Consider the following 27,467-nt stretch of genomic DNA (forward strand, 5'->3'; position numbering starts at 1 on the left):
TATCCAGATCAATTAGGGTTAAGTGCCTTGCTCAAGGGCACATCAGCAGATTTCTCACCTAGTCAACTCTAGGATTCGAACCAGCGACCTTTCAGTTACTGGCCCCAATGCTCTTATAGGTTACCTGCCACCTGACATTAATTGATTCAACTTTTGTGTTGGTGGGGAGGGGAGTGTATGATGATTCTATGTATTTATGTATTTACTGTATGTGGAAGCAGCAGCACTCTCTATTGTCCAAGTCAAATTTCCCCACGGGACAATAAAGTATATCATATCATATTAACTCTGGGGTGTGAAGATATACAGTGTGCAATGAAGACATCTTTGTTTTTTTATTTTCTAAATTGGGAGCATGTTCTATATGGAGTAGGTTGTATACACCTGCAGGAAAACAATCAAATTGAATAAAAGTTTAGATTTCATTTTAGATTAAATATCTGAGAATTGTGAATATAGTCGACTCGCCCAATTGCACATAATGGATTCATGAATCAGTCTCATGTTTTTTTATTTTATTTTGTAACATAGTTATGCCTATTAGGCATTTGCGTAAAATATCATCACATTGTTATACACATTTCAGAACAACATTTATGATCAATGTAAAGTTTAAACTATAAATACAGTTCATAACGAACTTTTGTGTCTGCGTGTTATTTTTTATTTTTTAGAAATGTTGATGTTTTCCCAGACTCTGACCTAGACATAGAGGCTCAGACCTCTCTGGAAGCTCTTAGCGGGGCGCCTGACGCCATCCCCGCCTCTCGTCGATTTTCAAAAAGTGGCACGAGGAATGCGCTCGAGCAGACCGAAGGCTCAGACGAGGCGGGAAACGGGTGAGCACGCGAAGAGAGACAGCGCAACCACAGCCACAAGTTTATCAGTGTAAGATTCACAAAATCCGAATATTCAGACCGCGAGGACTATTTTGTTATGCGTAAAAGTTATTTTCTTAGAGTAGCCTATGCTCCGAGAATGCGCCCGGGTGTATGAGAATGTTTTTTTAACCATCGTGCAAGCGCAAATGTTGTTCACTATCTATCTCTATCTCACTCATTCACTCTCCACCTCTCCCCAGACCATCACTTTCCACCTCTCCTCAGCCCATCGCTCTCCACCTCTCCCCAGCCCATCACTCTCCACCTCTCCTCAGCCCATCAATCTCCACCTCTCCCCAGCCCAATGCTCATACCCTGGCTGAACAAGCGCCTACTCTCTAGCTGCCAGTGAAGGCTCGAGGGTCGTCGGATTCCTGTGAACGAAAGGATGCGGTGCCACAAGTTTTTTGGACAAGGTTCGGTTGGGATCTATCTATGGATGGCGGTCCTTTTCAAAGGTATGGCTGGCTCCGAGTCCACTTCTCTCTGTTGAACGGTGTTTCATGTATGTTTAGAGAGAATGTGGTGTGAATGCTACCCCTCAGTGATAGGCTGAAAACTCTGATTTGAGTTTTGGGTATACACAACAAAGTAGGTTTCCGGTTTCCAGGTAATTTTGGGCACGATTTTGACGTTTGAAATAAAAGCACAGAGAGAGGGGACATTGATATGAGAGGAAAGTGATTTTTTTCTCTCTCTAAATAACAGTTAACGTTACCTGTAATATTTGATTGAAACACAAATACAGTTGTGATCCAACATAGTGATGGGTTTTGGGAAGAGAGTAGGCCGATTTGTATTTTGATGGATTATTCTAAATAGCCTAGGTTTAAGTGTCAATTCCTTTCCTGTCACAGTGCAGTCGATTTCATTCATGTGCTGTGGCAATCTATAGTAGGATTATGTAATCTATTCTATACAGTAGGCATAATATACCATATTACCTAATGCATATGCAGGTCACATGCTGTTGGGGTTCATTTAAAATAGTTAAAAGTGTATGTGGACAGTGTGTTGTGCTTATTCATAGGGATAATGCATTTGTTCTTAAAGCCCCCCCCCTTCTCATTCCACCCCCCCCCCCCCCCCCCCCCCAATCATCCCTGACATCTGGGTCTACTTTATATACTGTGACGCAGCACAGCACAGGGTTTACAGAGGTTTATTGGCATAGAGGCATTTCTCCAGTGTGTTGGGTGTTACTGTCTCTGTGCATTGTTTCTCCGTCTCTTTGTGTGTGTCCAGCACACAGACAGTCTCCCTGTCCTCAACTACCTACTTCACTCACATCACTGGCCAGGGATGGCTGGAGGGAGAGACAGGGCTTTGGTCAGACAGGGCTTTGGTCTCAGGCACACTTGTCCTACGATTGCCAATGTCTGATAGACAGACTGGTCTTTATAACCATTTGATTGATAGTTGAAGCAGACTATCTTTTTCTAGACATTAAACTCCTTATTGCCAGTCTGATGGGGCACTGTTGTAGCTTGACTGATGCGACTCAGGTGGAGAGCTGTGACAAACCGGTCTGGACAGGACCCTGTTGTAAGTGCAGTATTTACACAGAAGTTGGCTTGAGCTTGGTTCTCTCAAATGTTTTTTTTTTTAGACCTCTCGTTTGAAAATCCTACACTTGTATTGGAAGGGGGTGGCACTCGGGGGCTGTGTGTGTGGCTGTCCATGTGAGTGTTTGAGTGAGAAAGACACAGGTGAACCAATTGGTAATAAAGCACAGCCTCCTTCATTATCTGCGCATCTTGCCTACAACATCATGGAGCCTTTCCAGACTCTGAAGTCAGGAAGACTAGCACTCTTGTGCATGAGGCCATGCAACGAATACAGGAAATGTTGGTGATCAAATCATTTACACATCAACTTTCAATAATGTCTTTCAGCACCACGGATCTGCTTTCAATCAATCTTAGTTTACGATACTAAAAAAAATTATTCTGTGAGATGCATCTGAAGAGTAAGAGTAACTGTGGCGCAATAAAGACATCTTAACTTTTTCCAATGAAATTCTGTTTTTATTGTTTCCCTCTAACCTTTGTTCCAGAACCTTCTCGATACGGTATGAAGAGTTGCATGGCATCTGTCCATAAATTAGATCTCTCTGATTCCTATGCAACACCTCACTCTTCCCTCTCTCTTCCCCCTCTCTTTCCCCCATGGTCAGCAGTAACTCCTGAGAGACTTTCTAGCCTCCCACTTTCTTTAATCTCTAGTTTATGTCAATTCAAACTCCTGCTTCATCCTGTGCATTATTGATTTGGGTATTTTTGTGGCTTCAACTAAATGATGCTTATACATGTGACGGGCATCCGTAGGAGGAAGGCATACAGTTCCGTCCAGTAGCAGCATGGTAGCAGTTATCTTTCCATGGCATGGTATACATCCATGTACATAAGGTACTGTATATGCACTACTCTATAACTCTATGAAGGAGAACATACACTGTGTGTACAAAACACTAAGAACACCTTCCTAATATTGAGTTATATCCTCACTTTTCCCCTCAGAACAGCTTCAATTCGTCGGGGCATGGACTGTAGAAGGTGTAGAAAGCTTTCCACAGGGATGCTGGCACATGTTGACTCCAATGCTTCCCACCTTTGTGCCAAATTGGCTGGATGTCCTTTGGGTGGTGGACAGTGGAGGGGCCTAGGGGAACGACAGCTCATAATAATGGCTGGAATGGAGTCAATGGTATGGTATCAACCACATGGAAACCATGTGTTTTATGTGTTTGCTAACATTCCATTGACTCCATTCTAGCCATTATTATGAGCCATCCTCCCCTCAGCAGCCTCCACTGGTGGTGGACCATTCTTAATACACACGGGAAACTGTTGAGTGTGAAAAACCCAGCAGTGTTGCTGTTCTTGACACAAACCGGTGCGCCTGGCACCAACTACCATACCCTGTTCAAAGGCACTTAAATATTTTCTCTTACCCATTCACCCTCTGAATGGCACACATACACAAGCCATGTCTCAATTGTCTCAAGGCTTAAAAATCCTTTTTTAACCTGTCTCCTCCCCTTCATTTACACTGATTGAAGTGACATAAATAAGGGATCATAGCTTTCACCTGGATTCACCTGGTCAGTCTGTCATGGAAAGAGCAGGTTTATTTCACTCAGTGTATATTTCTGTTTCCTTTGAGCCAAAAGACACTGATGAAGATATGGATTTACATAATCAATCTTACTAACATCTGTGTAAGAGGTCAATCATAATATATATATGAATACACATTCATGTGTAGCAGCAGTAAAATTACTTTTGTATAGAGTATTCCATTGTGGCGTGACATAGAGTTTTAGCCATTGGATTAGATTAGGATTATGACTAGAGCCCTGAGATTAGACCCTATATCATTATCGTTAATGTTGTACTCAGCTGTTGGTGTTCAGGAGCGACAACATTTGTCAGGACGTAAAGGAAAATAATTTTTCTCAAGGGAGTGTGGCTGTGGGAGATGTACTGAAGACCATTTGGAAGAAAGTTAGTTTCCTGGTGTTCTGACCACAGAAGTATACAGTCGTGGCCAAAAGTTTTGAGAATGACACAAATATTAATTTTCACAAAGTTTGCTGCTTCAGTGTGTTTAGATATTTTTGTCAGATGTTACTATGGAATACTGAAGTATGATTACAAGCATTTCATAAGTGTCAAAGGCTTTTATTGACAATTACATGAAGTTGATGCAAAGAGTCAATATTTACAGTGTTGACCTTTCTTTTTCAAGAACTCTGCAATCCGCCCTGGCATGCTGTCAATTAACTTCTGGGCCACATCCTGACTGATGGCAGCCCATTCTTGCATAATCAATGCTTGGAGTTTGTCAGAATTTGTGAGGTTTTGTTTGTCCACCCGTCTCTTGAGGATTGACCACAAGCTCTCAATGGGATTAAGGTCTGGGGAGTTTCCTGGCCATGGACCCAAAACATCGATGTTTTGTTATGACTTTTGCCTTATGGCAAGGTGCTCCATCATGATGGAAAAGGCGTTGTTCGTCACCAAACCTTTCCTGGATGGTTTGGAGAAGTTGCTCTCGGAGGATGTGTTGGTACCATTCTTTATTCATGGCTGTGTTCTTAGGCAAAATTGTGAGTGAGCCTACTCCCTTGGCTGAGAAGCAACCCCACACATGAATGGTCTCAGGATGCTTTACTGTTGGCATGACACAGGACTGATGGTAGCGCTCACCTTGTCTTCTCCGGACAAGCTTTTTTCCGGATGCCCCAAACAATCACAGAAAATGACTTTACCCCAGTCCTCAGCAGTCCAATCCCTGTACCTTTTGCAGAATATCAGTCTGTCCCTGATGTTTTTCCTGGAGAGAAGTGGCTTCTTTGCTGCCCTTCTTGACACCAGGCCATCCTCCAAAAGTCTTTGCTTCTGTAGCGGGGGTGCGTAATTGGCGGCAGAGAAGTCAGGCGCAGGAGAGCAGAACTGGGTAATAACCAGAGATTTATTAAGCAAAACCAACGGCATCCAGAACAACAAGATAAATAGGCACAAAAATAACCTGTCGTGCGCTAACGGGGAACGTGCACAAGCACTACAATAAACAATCCCACACAAAGAAATGGGAGGAACAGAGGGTTAAATACAAAACAAGTAATTGAGGGAATTGAAACCAGGTGTGAGGAAAAACAAGACAAAACACATGGAAAATGAAAAATGGATCGATGATGGCTAGAAGACTGGCGACGACGACCGTCAAGTGCCGCCCAAACAATGAGAGGACCCGACTTCAGCGGAAGTCATGACAGTACCCCCCCTTGACGCGTGGCTCCAGCAGCGCGCTGACGTCGGCCTCGGGGACAACCCGAAGGGCGAGGCGCAGGGTGATCCGGATGGAGACGGTGGAACTCCCGCAACATTGAAGGGTCCAACACATCCTCCACCGGAACCTAGCACCTCTCCTCCGGACTGTACCCCTCCCACTCCACGAGGTACTGAAGGCCCCTCGCCCGACGCCTCAAATCCAGTATAGAGCGAACGGAGTACGGCGGGGCACACTCGATGTCCAGAGGGGGCGGAGGAACCTCCCGCACCTCAGACTCCTGGAGCGGGCCAACCACCACCGGCCTGAGGAGAGACACATGGAACGAGGGGTTAATATGTAATCAGGGGGAAAAGCTGTAACCTATAACAAACCTCGTTCACTCTCCTCAGGACTTTAAATGGCCCCATAAACAGCGGACCCAGCTTCCGGCAGGGCAGGCAGAGGGGCAGGTTCCGGGTTGAGAGCCAGACCCGGTTCGCACCGGGGCCTCACTGCGGTGACGGTCTGCGCTGGCTTTCTGGCGCAGCACGGCCCGCTGGAGGTGAACATGGGCGGCGTTTCATGTCTCCTCCGTGCGCCTGAACCAGTCGTCCACCGCAGGAGCCTCGGTCTGACTCTGATGCCAAGGTGCCAGAACTGGCTGGTACCCCAATACGCGCGGGAAGGGGGAGAGGTTAGTGGAGGAGTGGCGGAGTGAGTTCTGAGCCATCTCGCGCCATGGCACGAATGCTGCCCACTCCCCCTGGCCGATCCTGGCAATACGACTGCAAAAACCTGCCCACATCCTCGTTCACTCTCTCCACCTGCCCATTACTCTCGGGATGAAACCCCGAGGTAAGGCTGATCGAGACCCCCAGACGTTCCATGAACGCCTTCCAGACCCTCGAAGTGAACTGGGGACCTCGATCAGACACTATATTCTCAGGCACCCCGTAATGCCGGAAGACGTGCGTAAACAAGGCCTCCGCAGTCTGTAGGGCCGTAGGGAGACCGGGCAGAGGGAGGAGACGGCAGGACTTAGAGAACCGATCCACAACGACCAGGATCGACCAAGGCCGCTGTGGAACGGGTAAGGGGTGTAGCTTCCCTCTGGGCAGGTGCCTAGGAGCCTTACGCTGGTGCACACTGAGCAGGAGGAAACATACACCCTCACGTCCTTGGCCAAGGTAGGCCACCAGTACTTCCCAACCAAACAGTGCACCGTCCGACCGATCCCAGGATGACCAGAGGAGGGTGACGTGTGGGCCCAATAGATCAACTGGTCACGGACAGCAGACGGAACGTACAGATGCCCAGCGGGACACTGGAGGGGAGCGGGCTCTGCACGGAACGCCTGCTCAATGTCCGCGTCCAGCTCCCACACTACCGGCGCCACCAGGCAGGAGGCCGGGAGTACGGGAGTGGGATCCATGGGCCGCTCCTCTGTGTCATACAGTCGGGACAGTGCGTCTGCCTTCTTATTCTGGGAACCTGGTCTGTAGGAAAGGGAAAAAACAAAACTGGTGAAAAACATGGCCCACCTTGCCTGGCGAGGGTTCAGTCTCCTCGCTGCCTGGATGTACTCCAGATTGCGGTGGTCAGTCCAGATGAGAAAAGGGTGTTTAGCCCCCTCAAGCCAATGTCTCCACGCCTTCAGAGCCTTGACGACAGCCAACAGCTCCCGGTCCCCCACGTCATAGTTTCGCTCCGCCGGGCTGAGCTTCCTCGAGAAGAAGGCACAGGGGCGGAGCTTCGGTGGCATACCCGACTGCTGAGAGAGCATGGCTCCTATCCCAGCCTCGGACGCGTCCACCTCCACTATGAACGCCAAAGAGTGATCCGGATGGGCCAGCACGGGAGCCGAGGTAAACAGAGCCCTCAGGTGACCAAAAGCCCTGTCCGCCTCAGCCGACCACTGCAAACATACTGGGCCCCCCTTCAGCAGTGAGGTAATGGGAGCCGCTACCTGACCAAAACCCCGGATAAACCTCCGGTATTAATTGGCAAACCCTAGGAACCGCTGCACTTCCTTTACCGTGGTGGGAGTCGGCCAATTACGCACGGCTGAAATGCGGTCACTCTCCATCTCCACCCCCGAGGTGGAAATGCGGTACCCTAGGAAGGAGACGGACTGCTGGAAAAACAGGCATTTCTCAAACTTGACGTACAGGTCATGCTCCAACAGTCGACCAAGCACCCTGCGCACCAGGGACACATGCTCGGCGCGTGTAGTGGTGTCATCAATATTCACCATGTAGAATGTCATCAATGTACACCACTACACCCTGCCCGTGCAGGTCCCTGAAAATCTCATCTACAAAGGCTTGGAAGACTGATGGAGCATTCATCAACAAATACGGCATGACGAGGTACTCATAAATCAACTTTAGGAGACGGTACTGGCGCTTGCTGGACTTTCTTGGGCACCTTGAAGCCTTCTTCACAACAATTGAACCCGCTCTCCTAGAAGTTCTTGATGATCCGATAAATGGTTGATTTAGGTGCAACCTTACTGGCAGCAATATCCTTGCCTGTGAAGCCCTTTTTGTGCAAAGCAATGATGACGGCACGTGTTTCCTTGCAGGTAACCTGGTTGACAGAGGAAGAACAATGATTCCATGCACCACCCTCCTTTTGAAGCTTCCAGTCTGTTATTTGAACTCAATCAGCATGACAGAGTAATCTCCAGCCTTGTCCTCGTCAACACTCACACCTGTGTTAACGAGAGAATCATTGACATGATGTCAGCTGGTCCTTTTGTGGCAGGGCTGAAATTCAGTGGAAATGTTTTTTGGGGATTCAGTTAATTTGCATGGCAAAGAGGGACTTTGCAATTAATTGCAATTCATCTGATCCTTCTTCATAACATTCTGCAGTATATGCAAATTGCCATCATGCAAACTGAGGCAGCAGACTTTGTGAAAATTAATATTTGTGTAATTCTCAAAACTTTTGGCCACGACTGTAGATTATCAACCACTCACATCATCTCACCCCAGACCCTATACTGCCATTACCATGCTACGTTACCCTATCCCACCCTACCCCACCCCCACCCACTCTCTGAGCTCAGTGATGCAGGGTGGGAGAAAGGGTTACAACCCCAGTCACATGATGGTGGAGAGCTGGTGTGTTAAAAGGCAAAAGCCTGGCATTGTCAGCTGGTTTAACTTCAGCGTGCAGGCAAATGCATGTGCAAGGAGTACAGTCGTAATAGATGGGGAACATTCACACTGTGTTCACACACACTGACTTGACTCTAATCTAGTCAGCCTTAGAAAATCACTGTCGCATTTGAACTCCCTCATGTAAAATGTATAATTTCTTGCGGCATTGTTTTTATGTCTGAACTCTCTCTACTGTCTTTCTCCACTACCCCCTCTCTCACACTCACTAGCTCTGCTTTCCCTCGCTCCCTCCCTCCCTCCCTCCCTCCCTCCTCTCTTGGGCTGAGGGCTGAAATAGGTCAGTGAATATGCACACCTTTACTTTGATGTGTGAAGACAAAACAGCTGTCTGGACCACTACTCAACTGGATATTATTTTTTATAGTAAAAACACTATAGGATAACTCTAGATTAAACTGGCTTTGAACACAATATAGAAAAATGTGCTTGAAATGGTGAAACCACCTTCTTGTGGTAAAATCAGTTCTATCTGCGTCACAAATGGCACCTTACTGCATTTATAGTGCCCATAGGGCTCTGCTCAAAAGTAGTGCACTATATAGAGGATAGGGTGCCTCTTGGGATGCATTCTCTGTCTTCACAATTTTGGGGTATTCCCTCTGGATTCTAAAACATTTCTAAAGAACACATCACTTCTTTAGTTACAGATCAGCACACTGTCACGTCCTGACCAGTATTAGGGGTTATTTGTTATTATAGTTTGGTCAGGACGTGGCAGGGGGTATTTGTTTTATGTGGTTCAGGGTGTGTTTGTGTTCATGTAGAGGGGGTATTTGGTTTATATGGTTCGGGGTGGTTATGTATGTAGAGGGGTATTTTGATTTATTAGTCCAGGGTTTTCTTATTGTTCTATGTTTGTTTTTCTATGTTCTGTCTAGGTGTTTGTATTTCTATGTTTTGGTAATGGGGATTGGGGCCTTCAATTGGAGGCAGCTGTCTATCGTTGCCTCTGATTGAAGGTCCTATATTTAGGAGTGTTTTTGTCATGGGATTTTGTGGGAGATTGTTGCTGTGTATAGCTTTGTGCCTTACCGGCCTGGTCTTTGTCGTCGTGTTTTTGTATACGTGTTTATTTCGGTTTTCCTTCTTTGTCCTTTAATAAAAGAAGATGAGTATACATTTTCCCGCTGCGTCTTGGTCTAAACCCTACGACACCCGTGACAGAATCTCCCACCAAACACGGACCAAGCAGCGGAGGAGGGAGCAGCAACAGAGCCGAGTGGAATCATGGACATGGGAGGAAATTCTGGACGGGGCTGGACCATGGCACCAGGCTGGGGAATATTGTCGCCCACCGGAGGAGATAGAGGCAGCCAAGGCGGAGCGGCGCTGGTATGAAGCTATGTACGCGCCGATGGAGAAGCACGAGAGGCACCCCCAATAAAAAATGTTTGGGGGGGGGGGGGGGGGGGCACACGGGTAGTTTGGCTGGGCCAAGGGTGAGCCCTAAGCCAGCTCCTCGTGCTTATTATGGGAAGCATTTGGAGTGGAGAGCGCCGGAGTATGCTGTAGTGCGCACGATCTCACCCATGCGCACGCACAGTCTGGTGCGAGCGATCCCAGCCCCTCGCAAGTGCCGTGCTAGAGTAGGCATCCAGCCTGGAAGGAGGATGCCTGCACAGCGCATCTGGCCACCAGTGCGCCTCCTAGGCCCAGGCTACCCTACGCCTGCTCTACGCACGGCAACCATCCGGCCTCTGCACAGCCCAGTTCGCCCTGTACCAGTACTCCGCTTGTGCAGGGCTGCTATTTCCATCCAGCCAGGACGGGTTGTGCAAGAGGTGCGCTCCAGACCTCCAGTACTTACCCATGTACCGGTGTATCCAGTTCCTGCTTCTCGTGCTGACCCTGAGGTGCGAAGTCTGGCGTCTCCTAAACCAGCACCACGCACCAGGCTTCCAGTGCGTCAGCCCAGTCCAACTCGTCCTGTTCCTGCGCCCTGCACTAGCCTTGAGGTGCGTGTCCCCAGTCTGGTACCTCCACTACCAGCCCCACGCATCAGGCTTTCAGTGCGTCAGCCCAGTCCCGAGCTTCCGACGACAGTACCTCGTCCAGAACTTCCGGCAACAGTGCCTCGTCCAGAACTTCCGGCAACAGTGCCTCGTCCAGAGTGTCCGGTAACAGTGTCTCGTCCAGAGTGTCCGGCAACAGTGCCTCGTCCAGACTGTCCGGAACCAAGAGAGACGGCCCACTGTCCGGAACCAGGAGAGACGGCCCACTGTCCGGAACCAGGAGAGACGGCCCACTGTCCGGAACCAGGAGAGACGGCCCACTGTCCGGAACCAGGAGAGACGGCCCACTGTCCGGAACCAGGAGAGACGGCCCACGGTCGGGAGCTCCCAGAGTCGCCCTACGGTCGGGAGCTCCCAGAGTCGCCCTACGGTCGGGAGCAACCAGAGTCGCCCTACGGTCCGGGGTCGACGGAGAGGGACATCGCTGTAGAGACATTATGTGAGCGGATTTAGCCAGGGGTGGAGCGGGGTCTGCGTCCAGCTCCAGAGCCACCTCCTGAGGGGGGAGTATTTGGGGAAAGGGGGGGGTGTTGCAGGAGCACCGTCGGTGATGGTGGCCACCCTCCCTTCCCTCCCATGTAGTTTTGGGATTTATTTTGTTTTGGGGGTTATTTTTGGTTATTTGTGTAAGGTGCATCCGGGGTCTGCACCTTTTTTTTGGGGGGGGGGGGGGGGGGGGGTGTACTGTTACGTCCTGACCAGTATTAGGGGTTATTTGTTATTATAGTTTGGTCAGGACGTGGCAGGGGGTATTTGTTTTATGTGGTTCAGGGTGTGTTTGTGTTCATGTAGAGGGGGTATTTGGTTTATATGGTTCGGGGTGGTTATGTATGTAGAGGGGTATTTTGATTTATTAGTCCAGGGTTTTCTTATTGTTCTATGTTAGTTTTTCTATGTTCTGTCTAGGTGTTTGTATTTCTATGTTTTGGTAATGGGGATTGGGGCCTTCAATTGGAGGCAGCTGTCTATCGTTGCCTCTGATTGAAGGTCCTATATTTAGGAGTGTTTTTGTCATGGGATTTTGTGGGAGATTGTTGCTGTGTATAGCTTTGTGCCTTACCGGCCTGGTCTTTGTCGTCGTGTTTTTGTATACGTGTTTATTTCGGTTTTCCTTCTTTGTCCTTTAATAAAAGAAGATGAGTATACATTTTCCCGCTGCGTCTTGGTCTAAACCCTACGACACCCGTAACACACACATGTATAACTTAAAGCTGTTTAAAACTAATCTATACTTTATTTCTTCACTTTGGAATGGCTTTCTGACAGGCAGTTAAAAGGACACCCATGAAAGTCAGTCCTAAACTTTAAAAGAGATGGGCACAATTAGTAGATACAGTGCCTTTGGAAAGTATTCAGAGCCCTTTATTTTTTCCACATTTTATTAGGTTACAGCCTTTCCTAAAGTTGATTAAATAATTTCCCCCCTAATCAATCTACACACAATACCCCATAATGTCAAAGCAAAAACAGAATTTTTGACATTTTTGCAAATGTATAATTTTTTTAAACTGAAATATCATATCAGCATAAGTATTCAGACCTTTTACTCAGTACTTTGTTGAAGCACCTTTGTCATCGATTACAGCCTCGAGTCTTCTTGGGTATGACGCTACAAGCTTGGCACATCTGTATTTGGGGAGTTTCTCCCATTCTTCTCTGCAGATCCTCTCAAGCTTTGTCAGGTTGGAAGGGGAGCATTGCTGCACAGCTATTTTCAGGTCTCTCCAGAGATGTTTGAGCGGGTTCAAGTCCGGGCTCTGGCTGGGCCACTCAAGTGCATTCAGAGACTTGTCCCAAAGCCACTCCTGCGTTGTCTTGGCTGTGTGCTTAGGGTCATTGTATAGTTGGAAGGTGAACCTTCACCCCAGTCTGAGGTCCTGAGCAGGTTTTCATCAAGGATCTCTCTGTACTTTGCTCCATTAATCTTTGCCTCGATCCTGACTAGTCTCCCAGTCCCTGCCGCTGAAGAACATCCCCACAGCAGGATGCTGCCAACACCATGCTTCACTGTAGGGATGGTACTAGGTATCCTCCAGACATGACGCTTGGCATTCAGGCCAAAGAGTTCAATCTTGGTTTCATCAGACCAGAGAATCCTGTTTCTCATGGTCTGAGAGTCTTTAGGTGCCTTTTGGCAAACTCCAAGCGTGCAGTCATGTGCAGTCAAGGAGTGCAGTCAAGGAGTGGCTTCCTTCTGGCCACTCTACCATAAAGGCCTGATTGGTGGAGTGCTGCAGAGATGGTTGTCCTTCTGGAAGGTTCTCACATCTCCACTGAGGAACTCTAGAGCTTTGTCAGAGTGACCATCGGGTTCTTGGTCCCCTCCCTGACCAAGGCCATTCTCTCCCGATTGCTCAGTTTGGCCGGGCAGCCAGCTCTAGGAAGAATCTTGGTGGTTCCAAACATCTTCCATTTAAGAATGACGGAGGCCACTGTGTTCTTGGGGACCTTCAATGCTGCAGAAATGTTTTGGTACCCTTCCCCAGATCTGTGCCTCGACACAATCCTGTCTCTGAGCACTACGGACAATTCCTTAGACCTCATGACTTGGTTTTTGCTCTGACATGCACTGTCAACTGTGGGACCTTATATAGACAGGTGTGTGCCTTTCCAAATCATGTCTAATCAATTGAATTTACCAGAGGTGGACTCCAATCAAGTTGTAGAAACATCTCAAGGCTGATCAATGGAAACAGGATGCACCTGAGCTCAATTTCGAGTCTCATAGTAAAGGGTCAGAATACTTATGTAAAATAAGTTATTTCGGTTCATTATTTTTAATAAATGTGAAAACATTTGTAGAAACCTGTTTTTGCTTTGTCATTATGGTATATTGTGTGTAGATTGCTGCCAATTTGTTTTATTTCATACATTTTTGAATATGGCTGTAACATAACAAAATGTGGAAAAAGTCAAGGGGTCTGAATACTTTCCGAAGGCACTGTATGGACCAAAATACATATTGCCTGAATTGATGCGATAATGATAAATAGAACACTAACTTTATATCATTAATGTGCACCAAAGTTATTTTTTAAATGATTTAAAGTACTACTATTAGTTTGATGCTTGTAGCCATCAACTTCACATTTCTCTAGTATACAGCTACTTATCGTAATGAATGATATCAGCTAAAAACCCTGTGATAGATGATCGGTATGGTCGGTGTCAATCATTTTGGGATTATCGTCCCAGCTCTAACAATTAGTTATATCTGTCTGTCTGCTTCTCTTCACCTCCCACAGGGGTTACTGTGTGTGTGTTTGTGTGTGTGTGAATGTTTGCATAGCCGCGGGTAGATGTTTTGAGTTGGGGAGCAATCCCATTTTTTGAATAAAGCATCTATAATCACATTTTCGTAGTGGCATACAGTTGAGCATATGCGTTGTTAGGTTCACCACACATGGGGATTTGTTTTTTTTGCAGGGTCTGTGGATGTTTGGGGGGGGGCTTTTAGAAACACATTTCATGCAATTCCATGTTCTTTACATGCTAGCTGACATTAACAGAATCTTTTTTAATACATTCAAATGACAGATTAGTGTACTCTTTTCAGGAGTAGGCATTTGCTTTCCAAACTGTACGTTTTTCTTGCGATTTCTATTTTGGAAATTTGCAAAAGGCAAACTGAGAGCCGCAACCAACCATAGAAATATAATCCATAGATAGCAGTTCCCATTCAAGTCAGTACTGGCAGCCATAGTGTACCCAGGAGTTTGCCATGGTTAGAGTTTCCAAAACCCTTCTATGAATTATATGTCTATGGCCACAATGCAACAACCTGTTCTATATTTAGTATTTTGAATGATTTTATTTATGTCTGTTTCAATGGGGGTCGGTGCCGTTTAAGATGAGGGAGGCTGATTATTTTGTTCACGAGCATGGCCTTATTTCTATTACATCAAATTGGATGACTGTCATGCATATTCCATACACCCAGTTCAATGTAACAGCTATAGGTTTAGGCTACTACAAATTTTCCCTATACCCATCATGAGGTTGCTACAACCGATGAATGAAAGTTTACAACATAGGCTTATGGCCCCTACTGTTCTACATTCTGCTGGTCTTTTTGAGACCTTGTGTTCCTAACTGTCCCTCTGATGTATAGACTAAGAATGAGTAGAATGTACATTAGCTTTGCAGGCAATATGTTTTGTTCCATACATGATGCTCTGAGCTCATGTGTTCTCAATTCCGATACTCTGTTCTTGTATTCTTAGATCTTGTGTTCCATACGATCCAATGTTCCATACTAAGAAGTTATATATGTGTTTGTTGGTTTCTGGCCTGATGACCACGGCCCTATAGAGAACTACTAATACAGCCCGACCGATACATTAGTTCACTGACATTATTGGCCGATATTGGCCTTTTACCGCTCCATCTGTAATCGATATTCAATGTATAGGATGAAAAAAGGGAATCTAATGCTTATCTGAACACTTGTGGCCATTCTCATGCCGTGCCAGTATTGTCACAATGTATGAAATCCAAATTTGAAGCATAGTTATTGGACAATTAATAAATAAATCACTGTACCTAACATCTTTACCAAACTTTGGGCATACGAGTTACCACACCGGTCTCAGGGAAGGCTAACTCTGGAAATTTTGAGTTAGGTAAATTAGCTTTTAGTTCTTGCACCTTATTTGTGGAACAGCCTTCAAAATGTTGTTAAATGTGATGTTCTGGTGCCTCTAGGGCCATTCAGAAAGCTGATTGAGGACCTTATTACTGATGAATGTGTTTGTTTTTTTATCACCGTGTTTTTCTGTCTGCTTGCACTTTGTATTTATATCCTGATTTGTGTATTTTCTGTAACTTCTGTAATTTAGGGCTCATCTGTAAATAAAGGTTAAATAAAAAAGAAAGTCAAATTGCACTTTTCAATGGCAATTTCTGAGAATTCAGTGTGGACAATTACACTTTTTAATTTCCCTGCTGTTAAACAGTATATCGGCAGTACATTTTGGCCCCCCGAAAATTGGAATCGGTATTGGACACAAAAAATCCAAATATTGGTCGAGCTCTAACTACTAACCTACATATACTGGTCTCCCGACTCCATGTCCATTGGGACTAATCTGACTCTAGGGACCCTCCGTAGGGACACTTGTTCTGTGTGCCTGGCATGGCCAAGTCTCCTTAGGGACGGACCCTTGTAATGTACCCTTGTTTTAGCTACAGTGACACAGTAGTTAAGTGATTATGAATTGGTATAATTAGCCTAGTCATCAATAGTAGTTCAGTTCTGCCTATATGGACCAGTCTGCCCAAGCATTACACTCTCTGTCTGTTTGTCTTGGTGCAGTAGGAGGAACTCTTAATTCTAGGCTTCAGCCTGTGCCTTGTGTCTGGAGCTGAATGTGGGAATCACATCTGAGCGTACTGACCCAGTAAAGAGTCTCAGATGGGGCATGATCACTGAGTAGGGAGGGATGGAGGAATGGAAGAAGGGAGGAATGGAGGGATGGATGGAAGGAAGGGGTATGAGAGTGTCTGCCAGTCTTATCAGTGTGTGTGTGTGTGTGTGTGTGTGTGTGTGTGTGTGTGTGTGTGTGTGTGTGTGTGTGTGTGTGTGTGTGTGTGTGTGTGTGTGTGTGTGTGTGTGTGTGTGTGTGTGTGTGTGTGTGTGTGTGTGTGTGTGTGTGAGTGTGTGATGGGGGAGGGAGGTTGTCTTGTCTCAGCTTCTGTTTGCAGATGCTACCCAGAACAGAGGCTTATTTCCTGATTCATGTGTTCAGGGTAAATCAGCCCACAAGGAGAACACATTAGCACACAGACAACGCTCTTTATGCGTCTACAAGGCGGGGAACCATCATCACTAGATAATCTATTAGGACACTTCTTCTTCAGGCTTTCTCAGCCTACCAGTTATAGTCTCGAAAACCTGACCCTAGGCAGCAGTGACTAGGGTCGGTTTTCAATGAAGGACTCTTTTGGCAACTTCGATAAAGAAAAAAAAAATCTGGGAAGGCTTCTCTTCAGACAGACAACTCCCCAACAAATCACGAGGCAGACACATACCAGAACGTTGCGATTCGAAACCAAAGTTTGCAGGCAAAACCTTTGCAGTGGTTTTAGTGAAGGTAGTTAATGCAAACTAGCCACTTCCGAAATGCACTAATTTAAAATAACTCCTGTGATATCCATCTTGCTAGCTACTATTCTGTATTTTATTGAAGCGGATAAGGTAGTAACATAGGCAGTGAGGTAGTTCCTCTATGCCTAAAGAGTCCGTCATTGAAACCAGACCCTAGTCAATGTTGCCTAGGGTCGGATTTTCAAGACTATACCAGCTCAGATCTTTTATAAAGCCAATCCTTTCGATCCCAGGCTGTGTGACAACTGGCCGTGACTGGGAATCCCATAGGGCGGCACACAATTGTCCCAGCGTCGTCCTTGTTAGCGGAGGGTTTGGCCGGGGGGGGCTTTACTTGGCTCATCGCACTCTAGCGACTCCTTGTGGTGGGCCGTGCACCTGCAGGCTGACTTCCGGTCGTCAGTTGAACAGTGTTTCCTCTGATACATTGGTGCGGCTGGCTTCCGGGTTAAGCGGGTGGGTGTTAAGGAGCGCGGGTCATGTTTCGGAGGACACATGACTCGACCTTCACCTCTCCCGAGCCCGTTGGGAAGACAACAATGAGACAAGGTCATAATCGAAATTGGGAGAAAAAGGGGGTAAAATACAGAATAATAAAAATTAAGAAAAGAATCCTGAACACTTCACTTGCACAGCACACGCTCCATGCCAGTAAGCATGTCCAATTTGGAGCTGTTTAATAATAGCAACACAGCACTGCATGTAGTATTTTCTGCATGCTATGGTGAACAAATGTTACTCACTATTAGGATGGTTAAACAGAGACTCAGTGAATCAGCAAGGTTTGGGTGACAGGACAGCTGAACCAAAAAGAGCTCTAATATTCATGCCTAGATTGAGAGAGGGAGAGGAAAGAGAGATAAAGGAAGTGACAGGTAGACAGAGAGAGAGGGGGGAGAGGGGAAGGGGATATGGAGAATGACAGATGGAGAGAGATGGTTGTTTACTGTCTGTCATTCTTGCTGAGGGTGTAAATGAATTACATGTTAGTGTGTGGGCTGTGCAGCTCCAAGTCTAACTGTGGAGTTATGACTGACTCTTAAATATACCACTTTACCTAACCCTCCCCTCCCCTCATATCCCCTCCCACTCTCGCCACTCTAACACCCACACACTTGCCTGCCATTCTCGCTCTCGTTCCCTTCCTCTGTTCTCTTCAGTTCTTTCACTCTGTCCTGTGACTATGAGAACTCCAATACCTCAGAGAGAAGCCTGCTGTCAGAGAATAGTGAGACACTCCTCTCACCTGTCCAGACTAGGAATGACTGTATTTCTAACAAAGTAACAAGGAATTCCTCTTTAGGACATTGTAGACATGGCTGAGATTCATGATTCATGATTCATGATTCCTACTAAGAAATAGATTATTCACACCATTAGGATTTTATGTATTTTACTGAGCTAAAGTAAGTTATAAGGTTAATATCCATATTAATATAAAAGGTGTGTTTTAGCTGGAACATGTATGCGTGTATGTGACTGGAAGTTGCTTTGGGGTTTTTGTGCCCTGTCTGGACAATAATCTGGGATAAAAAGACACATATTAGAGGAAATGTGTATTAGCGTGATAACGTGTATGTGTGTGTGTGTGTGTCTGTGTGTGTGTGTGGGTGTGTGTGTGTGTGTGTGTGTGTGTGTGTGTGTGTGTGTGTGTGTGTGTGGTGTGTGTGTGTGTGTGTGGAGGCCTGAGGCGTGCTGTGATTGGGCTACTGGTGATTCAGGCACATAGCTCATAGCTCAAGCAGAGAGAAAACAGCAGGTGAGAGAGAGAGCGAGAGAGAGAGAGAGGGAGAGCGAGAGAGAGAGAGAAACACACCTGACCACTGTGACTGACCCAAAATTAAATAAATATTTGACTGTACAGTCTCGGTGAGCATAGCCTTATTATTGAGAAATGTCACCGTAGGCAGAACTGGCTCTCAAGAGAAGACAGGCTATGTGCACACTGCCCACAAAATGAGGTGGAAACTGAGCTGCACTTCCTAACCTCCTGCCAAATGTATGACCATTTTAGAGACACATATTTCCCTCAGATTACACAGACCCACAAAGAATTCGAAAGCAAATCCAATTTTGATAAACTCCCATATCTGCTGGGTGAAATACCACAGTGTGCCATCACAGTAGCAAGATTTGTGACCTGTTGCCACAAGAAAAGGGCAACCAGTGAAGAACAAACACCATTCTAAATACAATCCATATGGTTATTAATTTTCCCTTTACTTTAATTTTCCCTGTACTTTAACTATTTTGCACATTGTTACAGCACTGTATATAGACATAATATGACATTTGAAATGTCTCTATTATTTTGGAACATTTGTGAGTAATATTTACTGTTCATTGTTTTTTATTGTTTAATTCACTTTTTTTTTTATCTATTTCACTTGCTTTGGCAATGTAAACATATGTTTCCCATGCCAATAAACGCCCTTGAATTGAATTGAATTGAGAGAGAGAGAGGGTCATAAAAAGTGTAAGGGTGAGTTAGAGCGGGATTAGGAGACACTGCTTTACTTGCCACTCACTTCCTCTCCCTATAGCTTCTTCTCTCAATTTCTCTGCCTTCCTCTGTTCATCCCCTTGATAGGTTCAAATGTAAATATTGAGCATCACCACTTCAGGGAAGTGTTTCTCTTTCTTTCACACTCCCTCATCTCTAAATGCCTAAGGTAAAGCCAAACATGTTTAATGTTAAAATCTGCTACTCTTTTGGAACGCAGTATTGTCAAGATAACTACTTTTTACCGTGTGTAAAATTGCTTGTTTCATTTGAAAGCTTTTTATAAAAATACAAAAAATGCATGAAATGAAATGTATGCATTCACTACTGTAAGTCGCTCTGGATAAGAGCGTCTGCTAAATGAGAAATGTAAATGTAAATGTAAATGTAAATCTGTCTTTCACAGGGCCCTTTCACAGGGCCCTTTTCACAATCTGTCTCTCCAATCAGAGCCAAGGATGGAATATATCTCATTTCTATACTAGATACCCATATATTTGTAATACAAAAATCTATCCACGTCAGTCCACTTGCAATTAATTGATACAGTATGCATCAGGTCTGATAAGTGTTTGTATAACACTTTTCCTGTAATATTTGATATTGACATTTGTGATACTTTGATATTCTAGAAAATACTGTAGGTGTGACTTTTGCTCATTATATTTTAATAGACATTTCTAAAATGTTTTGGGACGCTATCTCTAGTATAATGTAATTCAATGGGTCATCATCACCCTAACAATGCCTACTGAATGAGGTCACATCAGAAGTGATCAATACTGATCGATCAGGACCTGACTGGCCATGACTGACCTTTCACCTCTCTAATGGCACCAATACCTGGACATTAGGACCTGGCCATATCAATGATGGCTGTTGATGATGGGCTGTAAGAGTAAGAGTAGGCAACAACACGTCTGCCACGCTGATCCTCAACACTGGGGCCCCTTAGGGGTGTGTACTTAGTCCCCTCCTGTATTCCTCCTGTATTGTGGCCAAACACGACTCCAACACCATCATTAAGTTTGCTAACGACACAACAGTGGTAGGCCTGATCACCAAAAACGATGAGACGGCCTAAAGGGAGGAGGTCAGAGAACTGGTAGTGTGGTGCCAGGACAACGACCTGTCCCTCAATGTGAGCAAGACAAAAGGAACTGATCGTGGACTACAGGAAAAGGCGGGCCGAACAGGCCCTAATTAACATTGACAGGGCTGTAGTGGAGCGGGCCGAGAGTTTCAAGTTCCTTGGTGTCCACCTCACCACGAACTATCATGGTCCAAACATACAAGAAAGTCGTGAAGAGGGCACGACAAAACATTTTCCCTCTCAGGAGACTGAAAAGATTTGACATGGGTCCCCAGATCCTCAAAAGGTTCTACAGCTGCACCATCGAGAGCATCCTGACCGGTTGCATCACCGCCTGGTATGGCAACTGCTCGGCATCTGACCGTAAGGCGCTACAGAGGGTAGTGCGAACGGCCCAGTACATCACTGGGGCCAAGCTTCCTGCCATCCAGGACCTATGCAATAGGCGGGGTCAGAGGAAGATGCATAAAATTGTCAGAGACTCCAGTCACCCAAGTTAAAGACTGTTTTCTCTGCTGCCGCATGGCAAGTGGTACCGGAGCGCCAAGTCTAGGACCAAAAGGCTCCTCAATAGCTTCTACCCCCAAGCCATAAGACTGCTGAACAATTAATAAAATTGCCACCGGACAATGTACATTGACCCCCCCTCTCTCTTTTGTACACGGCTGCTAATCGCTGTTTATTATCTATGCATAGTCACTTCACCCCACCTACATGTACAAATTACCTCAACTAACCTGTACCCCCGCACATTAACTCGGTACCGGTGCCCCTGTATATAGCCTCATTATTGTTATTCTTATTATGTTACTTTTTATTCTTACTTTTTATTTTAGTCTACTTGGTAAATATTTAAAACTCTTCTTGAACTGCACTGTTGGTTAAGGGCTTGTAAGTAAGCATTCCACTGTAAAGTCTACACTTGTTGCATGTGACAAATAAAGTTTGATTTGATTTGAGAGCAATGGACCTTAATGTCCCAAGAGGAATGTTTCATGATTTACGATAGATTGAAAAGTTCACTTTAGACATAGAGTGCAGTGGTGGTAATTCACTGTTTGAATAGTCATTTTGTAACTAAAGGATGTATCTGAAGGCCAGATAAACAAATATGGAAGAAGGAACAGTTGTTACTCTGAGGAAAGCGAATAGGCCTACTTACCCATTGTGAGGTAGGCCGTTGATAAATTAGGCTAAGCTCAAAACTTACTTACCATATTTACAAAACCACAAGCAGGACAAAGAGTAAAATAAAAGTCAAAAGCAATGACTCAACCCAAGCCTCAATAATGCCTGATAGCAAGTGCATGAGCAGCAGCAATCATAGCTCAACCATCCCCTGTCTGGCCACAACAGGAAATTAAGAGTTTTACCCAGGGCCATACACAGACCTTTGGTGCCCCCCCACCGTTGGTCCTATTGCAGGTAGGAATGTGTTCTCTCTTCTCACTAACAGCAAACAATTGCATCTTGTTATTAACCAGTTTTTTTGTTATGAACAAACATGTCCATCTTATCCCCCATTTAGACAAAATACTAGGCTACTTGCCTCCTTACAATGCAATACTTCAACCACTAGAAACTGCGTACGGGAAGGTGAGCACATTCTCACCACCATAGTCAGTTTTTATACTTTAGTGTGAAAGCTGGCGCACGCATGTTTTTGGATGTATTTTGTACGTAAGCACAGTCTATAAATGAAGCCCCAGGGGCCTGGGAGGGTGGAACATTCTTCGACAGAATTCCTTGCAAGGCCTCATCTGTAAAATCACTGAGTCCCAAAAAAGGTACATCTGCACTCACAATGATGCAGACATCAGAAGGAATAGACTCTTCATCAAAGGACAAAAGTATGGAGTGAAGAAATCACTCCATCCACCATACGGGTCAGTCGACATGCACCAACCACGCACGCACTACCCCAGAGATAACCCCCTTGATAGGCGCTCTGCTTCGAAGAGCTGTACACAGAACATTCCACTCTATCTTTTTGAGGCGCATCTTCTGCGCCACGGACACACAAAAAATGTAAATAAGACCATTTGTGACTCTGACCGACATTATCCTCCAACCCATCCCAGATTTTACTCAAGACGTCAAATGGATGTCCCAGATAACATTGGTCCCTCACTCCGACTAAAAACGAGTCTAGGCTAGCCTTGGGTTTCCTAGTTTCCACCACAACTTTACTTCTCGTTTCCTTTCTTTTTCCCCGCTGTATCCCACTTTTAATCTCACTCTCTGTGTTCTCATCTTTACCCGACATGCTATCAGTTTCAAGCAGAACATCGGCGTCCACCATCTTTCTCTGCTTCTTCTAGTGCTCTATCTGTGCACGTGCCTGGTTTTACCCATAATGCATTTCACCAATGGAACATTACATTATACCTATTTATTAATTAATCTCATAAAGGCATGAATGACACGACACACATTTTCAGGCCATAAACAAACATTACCGTAGTAAAACATCTCAATCAAGGTGCTAAACCATGCCTTAAGTGACACATTTCAATGTTACCAATTATCCTCTCTGGGACAATCAAATAGGTTTGCAGTTTAAACACTGCACTCCCTGTTTACCAGTCACAACAAGAATAAATACTCTACAATTAAGAGGGAAAACAAAGTAGGTATTTTTACGCTCTGTAGCTTAAATTGAGTGTTTTAATTGTTAAATACAGAAGTTTGTCTCACGGTTAGTCGCAGGTGGTCTCACAAACAGAGACAGAGAGATACTCGATCCATTAAAACACTCCCCACCTCTCCTTTGGTAGGCGCAAGAGAGGTTTAAGGGATGTCTATCGAATCCCTGTGTAAGGGTTGTGGAACTGGTGGCAGTGAAGTCAGACGCAGGAGAGCAGAAATAGGTAATAGCTGGAGCAGTTTAATTTCAAAACCAACGGCAATAAAAAAATAACCTACATGGGTACAAAACCCAACGAGCACCAGTAACATAGTGCACAAGCACTTACAAACAAACAATTCCACACAAGGACATGGGGGGAACAGAGGGTTAAATACACAACACTTAATGAGGGAAATGGAAACCAGGTGTGTAGGAAAACAAGACAAAACAAATGGAAAATGAAAAGTGGATCAACGATGGCTAGAAGACCGATGACGCCGACCGCCGAACACCGCCCGAACAAGGAGAGGAAACGACTTCGATGGAAGTCGTGACACCCTGGTTAATAACAGGAAAGGTCTTGCCATTTAAATCTCCTCCCGTGTGTGTGAGTGTGTGTGTGAGCGTGTGTGATAGACACTGAGACCACAGAGAGGCCGTTTTTCTAATGGAATGAAGAGATGATGCATATCAGGAGAGTGTGTGTGTTCTGCGAGTGTGTGTTGTATGTCGTTTGTGACTCCATAAACACACAAACTCACTTAAAAACCAACCAGAACCAATCAGAGATGACTTTCTCTTTGTCAGTCAAGGAGCCGCTACAATCCTCCCGGCAGTCATGTAACAGAAGAGCTTTAATGACTAGCTTATGTTATCACACTGTTTTAATGGGGGATGGAGAGGGAGAGATGAAGAGAAAGAGGGAGATGTTGAGAGTGGTGGGGTGGCGGGGGGTGAGGTAAAAATGGAGAGATGGAGAAGATGCAGAGAGAGATCCTCACAGATGTTATCTGAAACATGACTTTCTGTGTTCCTTCCTTTCATCTCTCTGTGTTTGATTGGGTACCATGCGGTGTCTGCTAGATGAAGACTCAGCCTCTCTGCTTCTCATGGCTCTTTAAAGAAAACAAGCTCATAGAGTAGCCTTACAGAGTCCTGGTGTAAGCTGTGTTACAACATACTGATATGTTGTTGGGGAATTGAAGTTTGTGTAATATGTTTTATTAGATTACCACATCCCAGCCTGTAAGTCATTTAACCACATCTTCACAAGGCTTCACAAGGCTGTGAGAGCTTGGGGTGTGAGAGGCTGCGTCTCAAATAGCGCCCTATTCCCTATATAGTGCACTGCTTTTTACCAGGGCCCATGGTGACGCCATAAACACACAAAGAGCTCTGATCAAAAGTAGTGCACTATATAAGGAATAGCTAGGGTGCCATTTTGGATGCACGCAGAGTGAGTTTTTAATGTCATCATTCACCATATTAGTTTAGGTGTGTGTATATTAGAGGTCGACCGATTATGATTTTTCAACACCGATACTGATACCGATTATTGAAGGGCCAAAAAATGCCGGTGCCGATTAATCGGCCGATTTTTATGCATATATATCTTTGTAATAATGACAATTACAACAATACTGAATGAACAATGAACACTTTTATTTTAACTTAATACATAAAGAAAATGTATTTAGTCTCAAATAAATAATGAAACACGCTCAATTTGGTTTAAATAATGTAAAAACACAGTGTTGGAGAAAAGAGTAAAAGTGCAATATGTGCCATGTAAAAAAAGCTAATGTTTTAAGTTCCTTGCTCAGAACATATGAAAGCTGGTGGTTCAATATTCCCAGTTCTTAAATATTCCTGTCACGGTCGTCGTAATGATTGGACCAAGGTGCAGCGTGAGTAGCGTTCCACATCTTTATTATAATGTGAAACTTCAGCAAAATACAACAACAATGAATTATCAATAGAACGTGAAGACAGTGAAGTGCAAATAGGCACCTACACAAAAAACAAATAATATCCCACAAACACAGGTGGGAAAAACAGCTACTTAAATATGATCCCCAATTAGAGACAACGATTACCAGCTGCCTCTAATTGGGAATCATACAAATCACCAACATAGAAATAATAACCTAGAACCCCACATAGAAATAATAAACTAGAATACCCCCCAGTCACGCCCTGACCTACTTCACCATAGAGAAAGAATGACTCTCTATGGTCAGGGCGTGACAATTCCCGTTAAGAAGTTTTAGGTTGTAGTTATTATAGGAATTATGACGCGTCGACTATTTCTCTCTATACCATTTGTATTTCATATTCCTTTGACTATTGGATGTTCTAATAGGCACTTTAGTATTGCCAGCCTAATCTCAGGTGTTGATAGGCTTGAAGTCATAAACAGCGCTGTGAATCAAGCATTGCTAAGAGCTGCTGGCAAACGCAGTATAGTTTGAATGAATGCTTACGAGCCTGCTGCTGCCTACCACCGCGCAATCAAAAATCAAATCATAGACGTAATTATAATATAATAACACAGAAATACGAGCGTTTGGTCATTAATATGGTCAAATCCGGAAACTATCATTTCAAAAACAAAAAGTTTCTTCTTTCAGTGAAATACGGAACCGTTCAGTATTTTATCGAACGGTGGCAACCCTAAGTCTAAATATTGCTGTTACATTGCACAACCTTCAATTTTATGTCATAATTATGTAAAATTCAGGCAAATTGGTTCGCAACGAGTCAGGCGGCCCAAACTGTTGCATATACCCTGACTCTGCATGCAATGAACGCAAGAGAAGTGACACAATTTACCTAGTTAATATTGCCTGCTAACATGAATTTATTTTCACTAAATATGCACGTTTCCAAAAATATACTTCCGTGTATTGATTTTAAGAAAGGCATTGATGTTTATGGTTAGGTACATTTGTGCAACGATTGTGCTTTTTTCGCGAATGCGCTTTTGTTAAAACATCACCCGTTTGGCGAAGTAGGCTGTGATTCGCTGATAAATTAACAGGCACCGCATTGATTATTTGCAACGCAGGACAAGCTAGTTAAACTAGTAATATCATCAACCATGTGTAGTTAACTAGTGATTATGTTAAGATTGATTGTTTTATATAAGATAAGTTTAATGCTAGCTAGCAACTTACCTTGGTTCCTTGCTGCACTCACGTAACAGGTGGTCAGCCTGCCACGCAGTCTCCTCGTGGAATGCAATATAATCAGCCATAATCGGCGTCCAAAAATGACGATTACCAATTGTTATGAAAACTTGAAATCGGCCCTAATTAATCAGCCATGCCGATACACCTCTAGTGTATATATTCCCCACTTTGCATATCAGAGAGGAATAAAACATGAAAGAGGGAAAGTGAAGGCTCTAGTTTCTGCAAGGCTGCAGAGTGTGCAGGAGACATGCAGATACATTGATGTGCATTGTGGATGTACAGTATGTAGATGACATCTCAACACCTTTTCAGAACCCATAGGCCTATGTGTTATACATTAGGTGCTGTATTGCTGATAGTTACTGTATATAAGTATACACGTTGTATGCATCGATGTGAATATGGATAGCCCAGCTATAGCAGAGCTATTTCCAGGTCTCTCCAGAGATGTTAAATCGGGTTCAAGTCCGGACTCTGGCTGGGCTATTCAAGGACATTCAGAGACTTGTCCAGAAGCCACTCCTGTGTTGTCTTGGCTGTGTGCTTAGGGTCGTTGTCCTGTTGGAAGGTGAAGCTTCGCCCCAGTCTGAAGTCCTGAGTGCTCTGGAGCAGGTTTTCATCAAGGATTTCTCTGTACGTTGCTCCATTCTTCTTTCCCTCGATCCTGACTAGTCTCCCAGTCCCTGCTGCTGAAAAACATCCCCACAGCATGATGGTGCCACCACCATGCTTCACCGTAGGGATGGTGCCAGTTTTCCCCCAAACGTGACGCTTGGCATTCAGGCCAAAGTGTTCAATCTTGGTTTCATCAGACCAGAGAATCTTGTTTCTTATGGTATGAGAGTCCTTTAGGTGCCTTTTGGCAAACTCCAAGCAGGCTGTCATGTGCCTTTTACTGACGAGTGGCTTCCGTCTGGCCATTCTACCATAAAGGCCTGATTGGTGGAGTGCTGCAGAGATGGTTGTCCTTCTGGAAGGTTCTCTCATCTCCACAGAGGAACTCTAGAGCTCTGGCAGAGTGAACATCGGGTTCTTGGTTACCTCCCTGACCAAGGCCCTTCTCCCCCGATTGCTCAATTTGGCTG

At 44.9% G+C, this 27,467-nt stretch overlaps 1 protein-coding gene across 1 annotated transcript in view; it reads left to right on the plus strand.

The window, feature by feature from the left end:
* Positions 1-743: 743 nt before the first annotated feature.
* Positions 744-27,467, plus strand: part of LOC106604681 (neuronal acetylcholine receptor subunit alpha-7) — a 71,072-nt gene continuing 44,348 nt past the window's right edge. Inside the window, exon 1 of the mRNA XM_014199581.3 lies at positions 744-1,339. Within this exon, the coding sequence (XP_014055056.1) occupies positions 1,270-1,339 (70 nt within the window). The 5' untranslated portion in view covers positions 744-1,269. The remainder of the gene's footprint in view (positions 1,340-27,467) is intronic.

This window comes from Salmo salar, chromosome 05 (genome assembly GCF_965601325.2).
Source record: "Salmo salar chromosome 05, fSalSal1, whole genome shotgun sequence".
Taxonomy (NCBI): Eukaryota; Metazoa; Chordata; class Actinopteri; order Salmoniformes; family Salmonidae; genus Salmo; species Salmo salar.